Genomic DNA, 18,242 nt, shown 5'->3' on the forward strand with positions numbered 1-18,242 from the left:
TTGTGGTCACCTAAAGTGCTCAGGTCTTTTTTATTTGAACGGCAGTTAAGCCACGTATCCCCTATCCTGTTCTTATGCAATTAATTGCTTAACCAATCATGCAAAATTTTATATTTATTTCTGTTAAAAATTGGATTTTGTTTGTTGCAGCCCAGTGTTTCTCAGGGGGGTCACTCTGACAATTTGGGAAGACTCTTCCTTCACTGGAAGAGTCCTGTGCATTGCAAGATATTTAGCACCACCATACCCTTTCCCCTTAAATGCCAGTAGCCACCTCTAATCATTGTGGTTACCAAAATGCCGCATGTGCAAATACTCCCTGGCTTGAGAACAACCATCTTTCCGACCAGTCAAGACTGGCTTTCATCAGAACTGCCCTTAGAGGTCTGTGGGTCCAGGGCATTTCAACCCACATGGGCCCCCCTATTTTATTTATGTATATTAAAAGTAATGAAGTCTAGCAGTCAGTGGTGACCCCAGCCTAAGAACAAGGCCAAAGGACAGGCAATTTAGTAGTCTTCCCTATGCACCTGTCATCTAACATTTGTATTCGGTATTGCTTCCAAACTTATATGAACACTTATTTGAAATATTTTTGTCCAAGTCACTGGTAAAAATGTTGACTGGGACAAGGTCAAGTACAGAGCCCTTAGAATACCACCAGGGCTTCCCTCTGGCTCACTGGCTCAGAGGGCAGAGCACCTAATGCCAGGTGCCCTCTCATGATTTTGATGACTTGCCTGGAAGGCTCAATGATTGCTTTAATAACGTTAGTTACAATATGAGCTAATTAAAGCAGCCTCATCTTTTGCTTCACTGCTTAGTTGAGTCTAGTGTTATCCTTCTTAAGAAAAGAAGGGAGGGGCCGGCCCGGTGGCATAGTGGTTAAGTTCAGCTCGCTCCGCTTTGGCAGCACGGGGTTCGCGGGTTTGGATCCTCGGTGCAGACCTACACCACTCATCAAGCCATGCTGTGGCAGCATCCCACATACAAAATAGGGGAAGATGGGCACAGATGTTAGCGTAGGGCCAGTCTTCCTCAAGCAAAAAGAGAAAGATTGGTAGCAGGTGTTAGCTCAGGGCTGATCTTCCTCACCAAAAAGAAAAAAAGAAAGAAAAGAAGGGAGAAAAGGCTTTCAACAGTAGACACATAGTTAGTGACTTTCTAATCGAATATTGATGCTCTTCTTCATTGAAATAAAAAAGAAAAAAAAAAAAAAAACAAGCAAAAACCAGTGCAGTGAGCCTGAATGTCACTCTCTATCTTTGATCAACTCTCTAGGTTTAGTCCAGTCACTCATTTGAGACTGATTTTTATCAATCTGTTAAGCTTCAGCTAGGTGAGTCAGTTTCTATCAACAACTAATAATAGCTAGGCTAAGTTCAGGTCATTGAGATCATTAGGGTAGATCATCTGTCTGAAAGTTAATCCATTTCTTAGCGGTCACTATCGTGTTGACAAAAAAAATACTTGAACATCATAATGGGTCAGTCGATCAATGTGTATGGAGGTCATAGCAGACAGTGCAAAGATGGTTTGTGCATCCACATCATTTCATTACTCATCTTACCCAGACTCATTTTAAATATTGCCAGGTATTTGAGTGAGTGGTTCTAAATTCCAGGTGCCATTTACATATAGAGTGAGACTCCTGGATGGTGATTTGCATGCTCTATCCCAGGCAGAACAAATCCATTGTATGCTTATTTGAACATCACTGTGCCTTTGAAACGAATGGTAAAGAAAGGCGTATGAAGCCTTAATGTCTAAGGAAAAGGGGAGAGGTGAAGAGTTGAGACCAGAAGAGAGAGAGAGAAAAAATGAAATGCATTTCGTGAACCTGGAATCTTGAGCTAACAAAGTATCCCACAAATAAGACAGACCTTTTGAAATTATGGATACTCTGGAAACTGGAGCTTTTTATCACCAGAAAGAATTCCTCATTCAATACAAACCAGGTGCCCACTTTTAAACATTGGAAAGGGTGCCTGCATTGAGCAATCAGAGTCTGGCTTAGCCAGCATGTGGGCAAATGTCTAACAAAGGATACTTCAGGGTAAGTATCGGGATGCTTCTCTTTACTTTATATACATATTCCTGCAGACTTGTGTGTAAGATAATAAAACATGGGAATATTAAAAGAACCTGGAACTAACAATCTTTGGAGCAGTACTAATTATATCCTAATTTATTTTATGCGTGTATATTTGCATACCAGTTTGTCTTAAAGTAGGCCATACACCTTCACCAAATTATCAGGGTCAAGGCACATCTTGTAGTTCCACCCGGCACAGGTAGGAGGTCAGGCTACTAGAAACATTGTGTCACTAACACTACTTATTCTAAAAGCTATAAAACCATAGTGATTTGGGAAAGACACAAGAAGAATCAGATCTGAAAAACAAACAACTCCCTATGATATCACTCCTAAAAAAATTTCTTGATTCATGCAGCCCTGGCATGTGACAGACAAGCTTCTAAGTGATTTGGAATTGGCAACCACATTTGACATGTTGGCCCACTGTTACTTTGGTCTGTGCATGTCCCTCTGTTCTCACTTTCTTCTTTTCAGCATCATGTGACATAATCCAACATTTCCATCCTCATTTCTCACAAAAGCTCCTTGCATTTAGTGGACTCTTACTAAATGTTTGCTAACTCATTTGCATTCTCTGGATTGCATTGCTGTGTCTCTGGCATCTTTTCTATCCTTTTTCCATCTGAACATCAGGAACAATCAGGCAGTCATGCCATCTAATAAGAGAACAATGCAGGTATGATGTTTTTGACTCCCGGTATGAAAACAGAAAAACTGTAAGCAGAGTAGATCCCCCAGTGCCAGATAAATAAAAAATCTAGATGTGGGTAGGAAAATACCCAAACCTCTATGTTCTTGAGTTGGCTCGCTCCTTTGTGAATGCCATGTTTGATGAAGATGGTGCACGCTTGAGCCTGCGTGCCATCTGGACATCGTCTGCCTTTAAGACTGACCAGAGGCCTACCACAGCACTCAGAATTTGGTATGCTCAAAGCTTCCTGACCCGTGGTCTGAAGGACTTCGTACTTCTCATTCCTAACGTGCCTCTCTGCTCCTTTCTTTTTTCCTTTTTTTTTTAATAGAAATTTGATTTTTAATTGGATGCATGCGCAGAGTTATAAAATGCATGAGCACAAAATGGCACTATATTTGTGATAAGCCATCTAATAAAATCCAAAGGAGGAAACCTACTCTATAGGTATGTCTAGATTATGTGGTTAGAACTAGTAGCGTCACCAAATACCACGAGGAATATTCAAGATATTTTGGAAGAGGAGCAGTCTAATATATCTACTAGTATCCATATGTATGTCTACCAAAGATTAGGAAAGACTTTACCTTTGAATTATACATCTTAATGTGTGTAAGGGGGGAAAACAGCTGAACATAAGCTAAATCCTAAATTAAATTGGGTAATAAAAACACCATTGAAAGTGGGCCTTGGAAAAAGTTCTGAATTAAAAAGAAGCTGCATGTGCACGGAATTCAGTGTGATACATCAATTCTCTGAAGCAACATGTTGTAAAATTTTACTGCTTTCTTGTTGTGTTTTATATCTTGTTCTCTCCAGGCTTCGTGGACTCGACCAGAGAAGCAAGAGGTATAGCTTACCTGACCACTAGCCAGTCTCTAGTTTTGAAAGCATTACAGTTTAACTCACCATTGCAGTTTAATAACCAGACATGCTAAACTGATTAGTAATTTAGTTAGATTAAAGAATAGGTCAATAGTGGTAGAGGTTACTTAGCAATAGTGTCGTTTTAGGATGAGCAAGCAAGCTGTGTTGGGAGTGGATGAACAAATCCTTATTATTTCCTAAAACTGGTTCTTATTCTCTTGCTGGTGCTGGTAAAATCACGTCCAGGTAATTATACTTATAGCAATACATCGCCCCAATTCCCAGGCCAGACATTTTGAAATGATGAAATTTTTTGACTCTCACCTGGTTGATGTGGCTTTGGATCATAAAGTCACAGAGTTAGTATCTAAAAACCCACTCAGCCCTTTTCTTTCCAGCTCAACTCATCTTGTTGCTCACTTATTTTATAATGACTGGTCTTGGTAAATTATCACATCACATTTCATCTCGAAGCAATGCAGATGCCATCTCTCATTGGTTTTCCCAAATTGCTAAACATATCTATGTTACTTTTATAGAGCATTAAATTTACGAGATTAGAATGGTTTGGCACAAGTGGTTCTATGTTTTTTTTTTTAAGTCAGTAGCATTTAGCCTTTGAAATTTCCCTGACCACCTGCTTCAGTTTGGGTAAAATGGGACTTAGTTTGAATACTGAAGCTAAATATTAATCCTTAGATTTTTGTTGCTACACCAAGACCCTACTTTTGATCCTGCCTATCATTCGTTACCTGATATGCGTGATTGACAGATAGTGAAATAGAAAACAGAATGCTTTAGATGAGATTCATGGATCTAATCTATAAATACTTTTTTAAAAAGTGGCTTTTGTCTCTTATGTGGATGGAACTTTGATATTGTATAATACTATAGATGCAGAATATGACAACCCTATAGACTGTTTTAATTAGGTAAATCTATCCTCTTAGTCTTAGAAATTATAATTCTTCAGAACACATAGCTCATGTGTTCAGGTCATAGCTATAAATATTTAATGCTGTTTAATGTTTAAAAATTGACTGCCTGTCCCCAGGCACTGACATTAGTTTCTGCATATGAACACACTGCTGTCATCAAATCTAGTTCATTATAAGCTCTCTTTGTATCTTATCTTGCTCCATGTCACGGGGACTGGAGTTCCGTGCACACCCTCGCTGAAATGCTTTCCTCCTATTGCACAAGGATCACTTACAGCTGTCACAGGCTGGTGTTCTACTGCCCCAAAGTCATGGACCCACTGGGATTGGGGAAGGGAGGGAAGAAGGGTTAGTTACCAGCCACCCCTGAGCAGCTACACATCTCATTCTGCTTGGCCTTGTACATCTTCCCCCTGCCGTTCTGATTTAGACCTGGCTAGAGGAGGAGGTGAGATTTATCACAGAGAATTAAGGAGATATTAAGAGAATTATTATTATAATCAGAAGTAATAGGTTTACTCCCAGGAAAACAGACACCCCACTCTGTTTTCCAGAAGTATCCTTAAATCTTGAGTAGCTCATTCTGGAAATAATTGACTTTCAAGTGAGTGCCACCCCTGGGGCTTGGAAGTTCCATTCCCTCCTACTTGTCTCATTCAGAGATGAAGACCGTAAGTCCAGATGAGCTCAAAAGAAGACTTGGGTTATGGCTAATTTTACTTTATAAGCTCTGAAAAGCCTTAGCACTTTTATCTGGAAGAAGGGAGACAAAAATGTTTTGATGGGAAGAATAATTATAGTTGCCCTCCATGCTTTTTTTGCAAAATGGGGTCTTCTTGCCATTGTGATCTTTTCATTCTTGCCCAGAGTTTATGTGCTTCCTTCATGAACCTGGACCATCCACATGACTTTTGGTCTGGATGGCTTGTAGGTGGCACTTGTCCTGGTGCCAGAGTAAAACATTTCAGAGAGACATAGTCCAGTCACACTGGAGTCTCTCTGTGTCCCCTCAGAGGAAGAAGCGGGCATCTGGCAAATAATCCCATCATCAGTCCTGTTGTGAGCCACTGCAAAACAAGAATTCTCTATAGAGGGCTGCCTCCCAGTCTGTTGACGTCATTAAATGAGAAAAATTTCCACATAGAGAAATTTAGAAAAAGAGAGTAGATAGAAGAAAAAAAAAAGTGTGCTGTCAATGCAACCATTTCTTGAGCTTCTCTTCAACCATTTTCTACATTATTCTGAGTCAAGGCTGCTCGTGCCCCCCGTTGTCTGTTCGTGTTCTCTTCTTACCTACATGACTTTCTTTGCACCTTTCACTGCAATATCTCTTCCTTATGGAAATGTTCTCTTGACTTCCCAAAGATTCTGGTCGGTTTTCCCTGTTTGTTTGTGGCAGCCCCAGGACAAGTCTTGTCTGTGTGACAAAGAATCAGACTAGTTCAGTCGCTGGCTGGCGTCACTGTCAGTTGAACCTGTGTTCTCACTGAGATAACCAGAAAGGCTTTGTGTGGACTTCAGTCCCCTCGGCCTTCATGATGCTGTGTTTTGGGCAAATATTTGAGTGACAAGCAGAGCAGGTCAGCCCTTTAGAGATACTTGCAGGGATGGTTTCATGCTCTCGATGCCACTAGCTTAGATTGATGGGTAAAGATTTTGTACGGCACATGAAAATCGCCCCTGGAACGTACCAGCACATCCCTTGTCAGCCCACGAGAAAAGGAGTCCCAGGATCTAGTTTAACAAAATGGATGTCTTGAGGCTTTCTAGCCAAGTACTCCACACCTGTCTCTTGTCATCTCTCATTAATGTGTAGCTTCTCCTGGGGTGCAGCTTCTCAACCAATCAGCCTCACAGATTTACAGGTCAAATAGGAGCTGAGAGCCACAGGCATCCGGGCATTCCTTTCTGAGAGGAATGGCCCTCCTAGCAGCAGCAGGTGGTGATGACTGTGCTTCTGTCTCCTTGTGAGCACTTGTGTTCTAGCTTCCAGATGTGAAATGTGATGGAGCTGAAGTGGATTAGATCTATCTGTGACAGTAAAAGGGACTTCCTGTGGTAGATCTGCTGAGACTGCTCATAAGGCCAACGGTGCCTGCTTTTGAGCTTCCCAACCTGGCTGCTGTGTCATGCTGCACTTGTAGATTTCAGACTTCCAAACCAGCATATCAAAAGAACCTGAAGCCAGGTGTTCTTTCACTCTTTAAAGGCCCAACCCCATGGGATGACAGATGCCATATGCAGAGCACTCACCTGTCCATCTCTATGGAGTATCACATACTAGAGATAAGAGTGTGGCCCAGCCTACAAGGAGCAAGACTCCTTCTTCAGATTACCAGCATTCTTGAGAATCTGAACTTGGGCCACGTGCCCAGACTTTTCCTAGGCCATCAGTCATTTTACTTAGAGTGTCAATGTGGTAAACCTGCTTGGAAATATTCCAGTTCCCATTGTCTAGGGATCATATGCTTATTCCCTTCCTGACCAATCTCTGTAATTCCAGAGACTCAGGAAGCCAGTTTTAGTATCAAGGGCTCGAAAATCGTGGTGACTCTGGTGTCAAGGATGTCAGATCTGTCTGGGACTGTATACCACTGTCCTTGGAGAGGGGATCCAGTTACCCTCACCTCCAGCTCAACAGCTCCGGAGCTCTGAGTTGTTGGACTTTTTTTGGAATGAAGTTATTTTAAGCATCCAGGAAAGCGAGGCATCTGCAGAAATACAGATTTCTTGTATAATTTCTTACATTTGAGCACATTCGGATTTCCCATTACGTGTGCAGGCACCGTGGAACTGGCAGATGGGCAGACTGCTGGAAGGAAAGGGTGAAGGGTGCAGGTTTCCCAGAATCTCATGGGGCCATGGCTGTTGCTGCTAGGATGTCTGCTGCCCAGAGCTTTTGCTTCCATTTTAGACATGCTAAACAAAGTCGTCCTGGGGGACCTTAGTTGTCCTTGTCCCAAACCAATCTTGGCACATCGTCTAGGCTGCTTGCCATAAACTGAGTCCCATTTTCTGTTTTGGATACCCCTAAGTTGCCATGGTGCTCTCCGGAGCCTCTCCTGCTAGTTGATACTTAAAGTAAGATGTAGACCTTGGCACAGAGAGGAGAGAGGATGTGAGACTGGTCACAGACAAGCGATGGCCTGGTCTCCTAGCTCCCGCCCTGCCTCGGGCTCTGACGCTCTCCCTCCCCTCCCGGCAGACTCTGGACGGGCACATGGTGGTGCGCAGCCACGCCCGCGTGTCATCCCTGACTCTGAAGAGCATCCAGTACACAGACGCTGGAGAATACATCTGCACTGCCAGCAACACCATCGGCCAGGACTCCCAGTCCATGTTCCTCGAAGTGCAATGTGAGGAATAACTGTGGAAAGATGAGGGGAGGGAGAGCCGCGCAGGGTTGGGGTGAAAGGGGAGAGTAGCAGCCAGGACCTGAGCTAAACCCTGTGAGCTCTGCTCACATTCGCTGTGGCGGTTGGCCCTGGGCCATTTCAAAGCTATGCCCCGGGGTCGCCCCCCTCACACCATCCCCAGGCTTCTTACAAGCCTGCATGCCTTTCAGTCTTCCCGCACAGCTCACAGGACTGCCGAAACGGCCGACCTCTACCATACCCCAGCACTAGCTCTGCTTTGGGGCATATTCGCCTTCCCAGTGCCAGGAGACAGGATCTGTGGGGCCCCACAATTGTGGCAGTCTTCCTGATAGTCATTGCCCTTCATTGCAGATGCTCCCAAGCTGCAGGGCCCCGTGGCTGTATATACCTGGGAGGGGAACCAGGTGAACATCACCTGCGAGGTATTCGCCTACCCCAGTGCCACAATCTCGTGGTTCCGAGACGGCCAGCTGCTGCCAAGCTCCAACTACAGCAATATCAAGATCTACAACACCCCCTCCGCCAGCTACCTGGAGGTGAGTCGCAGTGGGGCAGGGGCAGGGTGGAGAAGGCACAGTTGGACAGTGGATAGGCTCCTGGATGCAGCGAAAATCTTCTCTCTTGCTCCTCTGGCATGTCCTGAGCAGGGGAAACACTGACTGGAGAAGAAACTGAGCCTCAGCATGGCCACCTCTCTCCCTGGGCCCAGATCAGGGCCTGGGAGGCAGAGTGTGCCTCTCCCACCAGCCATTTTCTGTTCTTCTGTGGTTTAAAGCTGGGCTGGAGCTAATGATTCGTGTAGTACTAGTTCTATTCTTTACTAATTTAACCCAATAAGTAAGGATCTGAGTCAGTGGCCGTTCCATGGGGTACTTGTAACCCAAGAGTTCCTTCTTTCTAAAGGTGACCCCAGACTCTGAAAATGATTTTGGAAACTACAACTGTACTGCAGTGAACCGCATTGGACAGGAGTCCTTGGAATTCATCCTTGTCCAAGCAGGTGAGCGCCCTTCACAGCTGTACCCCCCTTACCCTTGCCAGCCCATTCTCTGTCCTTTGATGATGGCAGGAGAGTGGGAAGAAGAGAGGGCCAGAGTCAGCAAAGCCAGAGGTTCAGGGAGCAAGAAGCCAATTGAGGCATGAGGATCTGGGCATGGGGCACGTTGGGAGAGAATTATAGGATGAGGTGGACCAGGAGGACAGGATACAGGCTAAAAGATTCCCAAGAGTGAGCACAGAGGAGAGAAACATGCTTCATGATTGGGAGTTATGTCCTTGGCCAAATTGGGCTTACCTGGGTCTGCATATGTGTCCTCCCCACAGACACCCCATCTTCACCATCCATCGACCAGGTGGAGCCATACTCCAGCACAGCACAGGTGCAGTTTGATGAGCCAGAGGCCACAGGCGGAGTGCCCATCCTCAAGTACAAGGCTGAGTGGAGAGCAATGGGCGAGGAAGTGTGGCATTTCAAGTGGTATGATGCCAAAGAAGGTAAGTCGAGAAGAGTTGTTGTTTCCTTTAGAAGGAAGGGTTACTCAGTGTCGGGCACACACTCACCCCTGTGTTCACCAGATCCTGGCACCCTGACTGCCTTTTTGGGTAGGGTGGCACACCACTGTCACCTACTGGGGGAGGCCAGGCACCACCACCTGCCATCCTATTCATATTCCTCTACTGTAGCACCACCACCGTCCCCCCAGAATTAGGGCACAGTCACATCTCATGTAGAGTGGTTGACCTTCTGGCCCTGGTACTTCAGAACCTGGTTCTCATGACCATGCCAGGACGGAAGAGGCCATCTCAAGCACATTCCAAGCAGAAGCCCTGCTTAGGTGCTGAGCACAACCAGATGAGTCCAGTCCACCCCTGTGCTGCATGTTTGGGTTACATGTGCTGTGGGTTCTCTGTCGTCACCCATCCAGTCCTGCTTGGTTATATTCAGGGACTGTCATGTAATTATAACATTAACCATAAGCAGAGTCAGCAAGACAAGTCTGCTCTTAAATCAATCCTGTGATATATTTCCAAACTAAAGATTTAAAAAATAACCCTTGGATGACTGCAATTTGAGGATTCTGAGCCCAGACTATCTTTCTCTGAGAATTGAGTATATTTAATGTCTAACTCTCCCTTTGGGGTTTAATTGGAATAACTCAATGAAGTGTGTTTTGTTTCTGTAGAAATCTTTAATCCTGGCCTGGTCTGTGGTAACGAGGATGGAACTGGGAAGGGGCTAGGACGCAGAGTCATAGCCGTTCAGAGACATCTTCCAACCCACTTTTACTGAGAATTTGTTCCACCAGGGAGCTTCCCGCACTCCTTCAGCTGTGGGGAGGGGTGGAGGGGGCTGAGAGGAATTTCTGGGTAATCAGGACTAGAACTGGAAGAAAACAATCCCTTTACCTTCCCATCTTCCTTCTGAAACCTCATACCAACTTTGTGGCAGGTTGATCCCATGTTACAGTCTGTCAAACAAGCTTTTTTTTTTTAACATCACTTCTAATTATTTTTTTATTGTGGTAAAATATATATAACATGAAATTTACCATTTTAACCATTTTTAAGTATACAGTTCAGTGGCATTAGGTACATTCACCTTATTGTGCAACCATCACCACTATCCATCTCCAGAAGTTTTTCATCATCCTAAACTCAGTACCCATTAAACAATAAATCCCCATTCCCTCCTCGCCCCCAGCCCCTGGCAACGGCCATTCCACTTTCTGTCTCTATGCAGTTGCCTATTCTATGTACTTTATATAAGTTGAATAATACAGTATTTGTCCTTTTGTGTCTGGCTTATTTCACTTAGCGTAATGTCCTCACGGTTCATCTACTTTGTAGCATGTATCAGAATGTCATTCCTTTTTAAAGCTGAATAATATTCCATTGTGTGTACATACCACATTTTGTTTATCCATTCAGCCATCAATGAACACTTGGGTTGTTTCCACCTTTTGGCTATTGTGAACAATGCTGCTGTGAACATGGGTGTACTAATATCTGTTCCAGTCGTTGCTTTGAATTCTTTTGTGTATATACCCAGAAGTGGAATTGCTGGATCAAATGATAATTCTATGTTTAGGTTTTTGAGGACCTGCCATATTGTTTTCCACAGCGGCTGCACCATTTTACCAATAGGCTTTTCATCCTTTGTGATCCTTCCCATATTCTCACAACAGCCAACATGGAGGGCATCGTTACCATCGTGGGCCTAAAGCCTGAGACGACGTACGCGGTGCGACTGGCAGCCCTCAATGGCAAGGGTCTGGGTGAGATCAGCGCAGCCTCCGAGTTCAAGACGCAGCCAGTCCGTAAGTAAAGCGGGCTGCCCCGCCTCTTCCCCCATCCACTCTCTTCTCCTCGGGGGCAGTGGGGGACCCTGAGCCGGCCCGGTCCCTTGTTCAGATGACAGCTTTTTGTCTTTCAGATCCCTCTGGTCAAGGTGATCCCACCTCCTAGTTCTCTGGCCCTCAGTCATGGCTGATAGCTCTCCCTTCATCCTCTCTTTCTCGAAGGGCTTGGTGACTGTCATAGTAGCTGGTCCAGCTTGTTAGAGTAATAGCCAGGAAGGAAACCCAACACATTATTAGAGGGATTGGGGAGAAACATGGCAGTGTGTTGTGGAGGGATTTTGGAGGTTTGCTTTTTGACATAGGTCACAAAGGCCCTAAGCACCCTGTGACTTGAAGGAAGCGGGTACAGGCAGTGACAATTCGCATAATTAGTTGTGGGATTTTTGATGCAGCAGAGATACGAAGTTACGGAAAAACGGAGGCTGCTGTAGGATACCTAAGCAGGAGCAAAATGCCAGCGTTGCAAAAGGGAAAAGGGTGGCTGAGGCTTTTGACGTTTCTGCCCCTCCTCCCTCCCACACCAGGAGCACACGTCAGGGTCTCCCTCCCTCATCGCCTCTTTCAAGAGTCGCTTCTTCCTGATTCCATTCAGGTTGCATCTCTGTTTTCCTCCGTCATTCCCGTTCCTTAGACTGTGCCTGCCATGCTCTTCCCACCGTTCCCACAAAGAGCCAGGCTCTGGGCGAGCCCTGTTCTAGCAATATCCCTCCACAGACCTGAGTTACTGCCCTGGGAGGATCGTGAGTCCATCCAGCTGGAGAAGATGCTGTAAAACTGACTCCTTGAGTGGTCGCAAAGCTCCCCGGGCCCGCTCTGATTCCTAGAATTAAAAAGCACACGGAGGAAACATTTGCTTCCTTCTCTTTGACGCCAGGGACCTGCAAAACGATCCCCTTCCCTCCTCCCAGAAATAGAAAGCCTGTCTCATCCTCCTTCTACAGGAATTGCCTCTTTCTGGATTTGAAGTAATTTGATAATTTGAGTTTCCAGCTCCGTGTGCTCTGCGGATCCTATTCATTTCTTTTACATCTTGTGTTTTTTTTTCTTGGGTCTGTCTCTTGTCTTTTCTTTTCGTCTGTGTTCCATCCATGGGAAATGCAGATAACCCTCTTCCACGTAAGTGCCTCTTCCTACCTCATTACCTGTTTTGATAGCGTTAACATCGACTAGTCCTAGTTCTTAATTTAGTTCGGTCCCTTTTTTGTACCCTAGAGGCTGACGTAGATGATACTGTCCAGGCCCTAACCACACTCACCTTAGTCTAGCTGTGCTCTTGTTAATGTCCGTAGGTTACTCCAAGAGGCTAACACTCGTCCTGTTTTAGAGCATGCAACTTCTGTGTCTTTTGAAATTGTGTTTATTTATTAATTTGTGTGTGTGACGATTACCCTGTGGCGGAGGTGATGTTTGCTGAGCCAAGCATGATGGGGGCCGCAGATGGTCTCTGAATAGCACGCTATAGCACTGCCTCACCTTAGCCAGGATGCCAGAAAAGTAACCACAGCCTCACCAGGCCTCTATTCAGAATCCCTTCATGGGAAAAAGAAGCTGACAAGATTTTCACATTTGCCTTTAGAAGATAAGAGAACTGAGCTCATTGCTCCTTCCATTTCTGTCTGTCAGAGTGGTAGGTGGAGGGCACTGGGAGGACTGGTGGGGAGGCCCTGCACCAGCTGCCACCGCGAGGAGGAGTAGCATGAACTTGGGTTCCAAGTCACGGACGGATGGGTACATCCTGCAGGCAGCTGCCGGGGTGTTAAACCCCCAGTTCCCGTCAACTCTGTCCCTTAGCACTAGGCTACTTGTAACGTGCATTTCCATGTTTGGGAAAACTAACCAGCTACTGGTTAGCATGTGGAGAGGGTCTCATTCTCCCCAGGAAAGACACTCTAATTGTGTAAGCTGTAAATAGCGGACATAGGGAGCAAGGGTAACAGGAAGCTGGCCTGCTGCTCTGGGAGCAGAACTGTGTTCTGACCTCCTTGGCCTGCATAGATGCCCCTACACATCACTTCTGCTGAAGCGTGGCTCTTTCGTCCTTGGCTGAGCTAGGAATAGTGGAGGGAAGTGTTACCCAGAGAAACTCAGAAGAAAAGGTATGCAGAAAGCTGCACACTCTTTTCATAAAAAGCTCCTAGCTCCTGAAAGGCACTCGGGGAAGCTTATCTTTTTAAAATTTATTTGGAAATATTGCAGCAACAGCAGAAAATAAGTAGCTCAGTGTAGGCATTCTGAGATTTTGAGCAAGTGCTAAATCCACTATCTCAGCAGAGTTGGTTCCTGAATGAACCGGAATGTTCTGGAAGGAATCAGAATGAGAGGGTGGAGTTGTCAGGTAGGACTGACTGCTGTCTGCTCTGGGCTGGCAGCTCTGCCAAGTGTGAATTCAGAAAGAGCAGCTCTGGGCATGAGAACATCTTCCTCCTGGATCCTTAACCTGAGTCTTCAGGTTTCCTCTCTGCTGGATTTTATCAGTAAATGAATGCTAGCTCAGTTACATTACAGAGAGGAAGGCTGGTGTGAGGCCTCCTTTTGAGTTTCTAACCAGTAACTGGGGTTTCAGTACTGAATCAGAGTAACTGGGCCTTGAACTTCAAAGGCCACGGTGGTTTTCATTCATTGCCAGCTCAGCCCTTATAAAGGTGAGAATTTTTATAGCAGATGCTATGTTTAAAAAATCAATGTTTAAAAAAAAGAGAGAGACCTCTAGACCTTTTTGTTTGTTGTCTGCTAATGTGAAAACAGATAATTAATCAAGATTCCAAGAAGCCCTTTGGCTATGGTGGGGTCAGCTCTCCATTCTAAGTAGATCATGAATGACACAGTAGTAGGCATTGTTAGAGGCATGAAAAGTCAGTTTTCTCAATCATCTAATAAAGTTATGATTTAAAGAACTGAAAAGCAGACTTCTTTTAGGTAAGGAGAACTATGGCACAGCCGTAGAGTTTAGTGCCTTTTTCAAACACTTGAGCAGGATAAGAGGTGGCACATGTGTGGGAATACGTGGGAACGTCATACTCTTACTAAAGTTGTTATTACTGTCTTGCCTTGCGCCCTCATAGCCTTCCTAGAGTTGCTGAAGTCAGGGCCTAGACCTAGGGGTATCCTGTTGCCCCTAGACCCATCCTGACAAAGGATACAGTTAGAAGGAAGACGCCAGCTTTTACCACTGCCGTAACAAAACCCACTTACTGCTACTAGGAAGTGAGGACGAATTTTAGAAAGGACCTTCTCTTGAGTTCTCACTCACATTCCTTGGAAGGCACAAAGTTTGTCTCAACTCAGGTAAACAACATCAGCCATCAGTTTAGCTACATGCTTACACCGAGCCCAAGAACCAGCAGTTGATTTCTGACACTGGCTCATCTCACCCACTGACGGTGCATTCCCACCCTGTAATGTTGGGGTGCACAGCCTGATCCCATGACACTGGAGTGAGGCCCTGGGTGCCCTCAACCCAAGGGAGAGAAGAAACAGGATCAACGGGAGCTGGCATACTGGACAGAGAGTCATTGCTACCAGACCCCTGGGTTAGGAGGAGTTAGGTGAGAGCCAGTGCATTTTGCATTAGCTTATCACTTGAAGTTTGCTGAGATGTGTCAGTAATGGGGCTGCTTTCTTGATTCCTTAATAAACTTCTCCAAATTCAGGGGCATGAATATGTCAAGGCAGGGATGAGCAGGTGAAACTAGCCAAAGCCACAAATACCTCAAGGACTCCTGCTTCTGAGCTGCCAGATTAGAAAGCCTGGCTCACCTGTTTGCAAATTCCTTTGAGTGTGGTTCATCAGTGTGTGTGAAGGTGATAAGGAAGCTGTGACTGCAAACAAACAAATAGACCTTCAACCTGGGAAAATGTTCCTGTTACATGTATTTTTAAGCCAGATATCTTCGTGCTGTCAAGATCCTCTTAGGTGGAAAGCTGACAACCTGTTTGCCTTAGGAAGGGCTGCTTCCCTCTCAGAGCTGCTGAGGCCCTAAAGAGATGATGTGATAGTTGATTATGACTGTTTTCCTCCATGATTGAGCCACACACCTTCGGAATTTCATGGCCTGAATATTACCTCTTAATTTGCTTCTGTACCATGAAGCAAAATAGACAATTTCTTTCAGGGTGTAAAGATTATGCATGAGTCTCTGATTTTTAAAAGCATCTTGAGATTTTTCTTTTCCCATTTTGCCCCCTAGATGGCACATTGCAAGTATAAGTTAAATGCATTGTAATATATGGTGGTTAAAGCACATACAACTCTGTCCCTTCACCAGAGTATTTTGAACAATTATGCAGACAATTCAAGTCAAAAAACTAAAAAGAGAAAGAGAGAGAGATACACTTTACCTGAATTAACCAGACCATCAAGTCATGATGAGTTAGTGGCCTATCACTCTGATTGCAGTGACATTGTACTCACACGGTTTAATGAAGTGACCTCATCTGGAAGGTAAAAGGAAGACCAAACCAGGCGTGTCAAGGCAATGTTGGAGATATGGTGATGTTTTTCCACATAACTCTCAAAGGGGATTTTGTTTTGTGATTGTTGACAGGACAACTTCTGAATATTTGCCAATGAAAAACTAAAGAACCACTCACTGGGGCCGGGCCCGTGGCTAGTGGTTAAGTGTGCACGCTCCACTACTGGGGGCCCAGGTTCGGATCCCGGGCATGCACCGACGCGCCACATGTCAGGCCATGCTGTGGCGGCGTCCTGTATAAAGTGGAGGAAGATGGACACAGATGTTAGCCCAGGGCCAGTCTTCCTTAGCAAAAGAGGAGGATTGGCATGGATGTAAGCTCAGGGCTGATCTTCCTCAAAAAAAAAGAACCACTCACTGTCCAAAATGTCTTGATGCACCATTTCTAACCATTCTCCATGCAGAAAGTTGGTTAGCGTTAACTTGTTTAGGGAGAATAACAATATTATTTTCATCACTCTCCATACACACAGCAGCATCCAGAGAATCACATTCTGTAGGGTTTTCTTGGAGGGCAGCAGCCATCATAGTATCATCAGGATGCCAACAATCATGAACCTCACGCACTAGTAAACATTAGTAAGTGGGATGGTTATTTCCATTTCATTTGGATATTGAAATTAGAGAGTGAGATATACAGGTTTTGCTGCAAATATGTGCTGTAAGTGTCAATATATGCCTATATACAAAGACATTTATGTAATACGAAAAGCCCAAGTCTTTTTCTCCTTTACTTGTTCACCTTAAGCTGGTTCCCTTTCCTCCTGTATGTCTGACCCTATGGAGACAGCTGGTCCTGCTGAACTGGCTATTTGTTTTCAGGAAGGGTTGGAGGACTCTGCAGCTGTTCCTGGCCCCATCCCTTACCTGCACCGCAGGGCTTGGCAGGCGCACAGGCTTAAGGTTTGAAGTGAGAGAGCCCTGCTCTCTGCCGGTCCTCCGGCCACCTGTTCTCCTGCATGGTGTTCTTCTGCACTTGAACTCGCTCTGGCTTCTTGTACTGACATCCCAGGATGGACTCTTCCATTTTTTCATTCAGTGTCTGTGTGCCTCGAAATCTCTTTTCCCCTTTTTTTCACCTTCATTTTTCTCTCCTCAGCGGCTCCTGCTAGCTCTTCGACCCCTGTCCCATTGTCTCATCCAGATAGTGAGTATCTTTTTCTTCATCCATCTCCCTGCAGTTTGCTTTCCACCAGCCACAGTGGGTCTGCCTAATGTTATCTCCTTCACCAGGTGATCATTCAACTCTGTTGGCGGAAAACAGTGCCAGGTTTTAGAGAAGCAAATGAGAAGAGAAATAGGCAGAGGGCCTCTCAGATTCCTGGGAGGCAGCACTCCCCCAAAGAGGAGGCAAATGAAAAGCATTGCTCTGGACAGAAATGCCTGCAGGCAGGCTCCTGAGGCCGCCATAGCCCAGCCCTGTCCCCGGGGTTCTTAGTGGGCCGGACCAAAGCTGGTATTTGGAGAAGCCAAAGGAATTTGCCAAGACACATGCAAATTCTGCAGGGTCATAAGAAATGCCTGGGGTGTTGTGTGTTTGCCCTTCATTTTAATTGGCACAGTTGGATTCAGATGTTGAAATTAGATAGCGAGGCCTGTAGCTTTTGCTTTCTCCATAAATGCATACATTTCTCATAAATATTTGTGGGGAAATCAACAATGTCTGCTTGCAGATGTGCCTGGCAATAGTGCTTAGGCAAATTATTTAACCCTTCACAAGTGAGCCTTGTTTTTCTCCTGAAAACAGGGTGAGTAGTCGCCCTCCTTCTACCCCACCCTTCCCAAAACAACAACAAACACTATAGCATTTATCAAGCTGTGTTTGCCCACCCAGAGCAGTGGCACTGGGCCTGGCAGTGGCATCACCTGGTCAGTCTCTGGCCGTTGTCATCCTGACTGAGCCTCACGCATTTACGATCTTATTCCATTTGGCTGCCTGTCCTTTTGTCTGAGTCCTTGGGAGTAGAGAGAGCCCCAGGCCTGCCACTATTTGGAGTTTTGAACCTAGCTTTCTGAGTGAAGGAGCAAAGTGAGACAGCAGCTGAGTGAGGCCAGCGTGTCGTGCCAATGCGCACCAAGAGCAGCAGACAGCGGCGAGGCTGGCGTGTTCTCCTTAGTACATCAGAAGCCCCTGCACTGTGGGCGCAGCTTCAGGAGGCGACTCAAGCCCCAAGCTCAGAAGCTTTCTTGCATCTATCTGACTCAAAAACAAACCCACCACCCCGTGCAGTGCTTTCCAGGCAGTGGATTGGAGCAGCAGGAATTCAGGCTTGGGAACCAGACAGCCCTGGGTTCGAATCTCAGCTCCCCCACTTCTGCATACAGCTCCACAACCTTGAATGAGTCACACAGCGTCCCTGAACCTCAGATTTCCTATCTCTCTAATGAAGGATAGATTCTACCTGCCTTTTAGGTGTTTGTGAAAAAGAAACATTAAACA

General features: G+C 45.4%; 1 protein-coding gene across 4 annotated transcripts in view; it reads left to right on the top strand.

Annotated features, from left to right (window-relative positions):
• The window catches only part of NCAM1 (neural cell adhesion molecule 1), a 310,722-nt gene that overhangs the window by 260,139 nt on the left and 32,341 nt on the right, over positions 1–18,242 (top strand). For all 4 annotated transcript variants that reach the window (XM_014785159.2, XM_087433699.1, XM_014785163.2 and 1 more), the window contains exons 9-13: positions 7,800–7,950; positions 8,323–8,507; positions 8,875–8,971; positions 9,295–9,465; positions 11,157–11,288. In XM_014785159.2, the coding sequence (XP_014640645.1) occupies positions 7,800–7,950; positions 8,323–8,507; positions 8,875–8,971; positions 9,295–9,465; positions 11,157–11,288 (736 nt within the window). The remainder of the gene's footprint in view (positions 1–7,799; positions 7,951–8,322; positions 8,508–8,874; positions 8,972–9,294; positions 9,466–11,156; positions 11,289–18,242) is intronic.

The sequence above is a fragment of the Ceratotherium simum genome, chromosome 7 (genome assembly GCF_057802395.1).
Source record: "Ceratotherium simum simum isolate JZ-2026a chromosome 7, ASM5780239v1, whole genome shotgun sequence".
Taxonomy (NCBI): domain Eukaryota; kingdom Metazoa; phylum Chordata; class Mammalia; order Perissodactyla; family Rhinocerotidae; genus Ceratotherium; species Ceratotherium simum.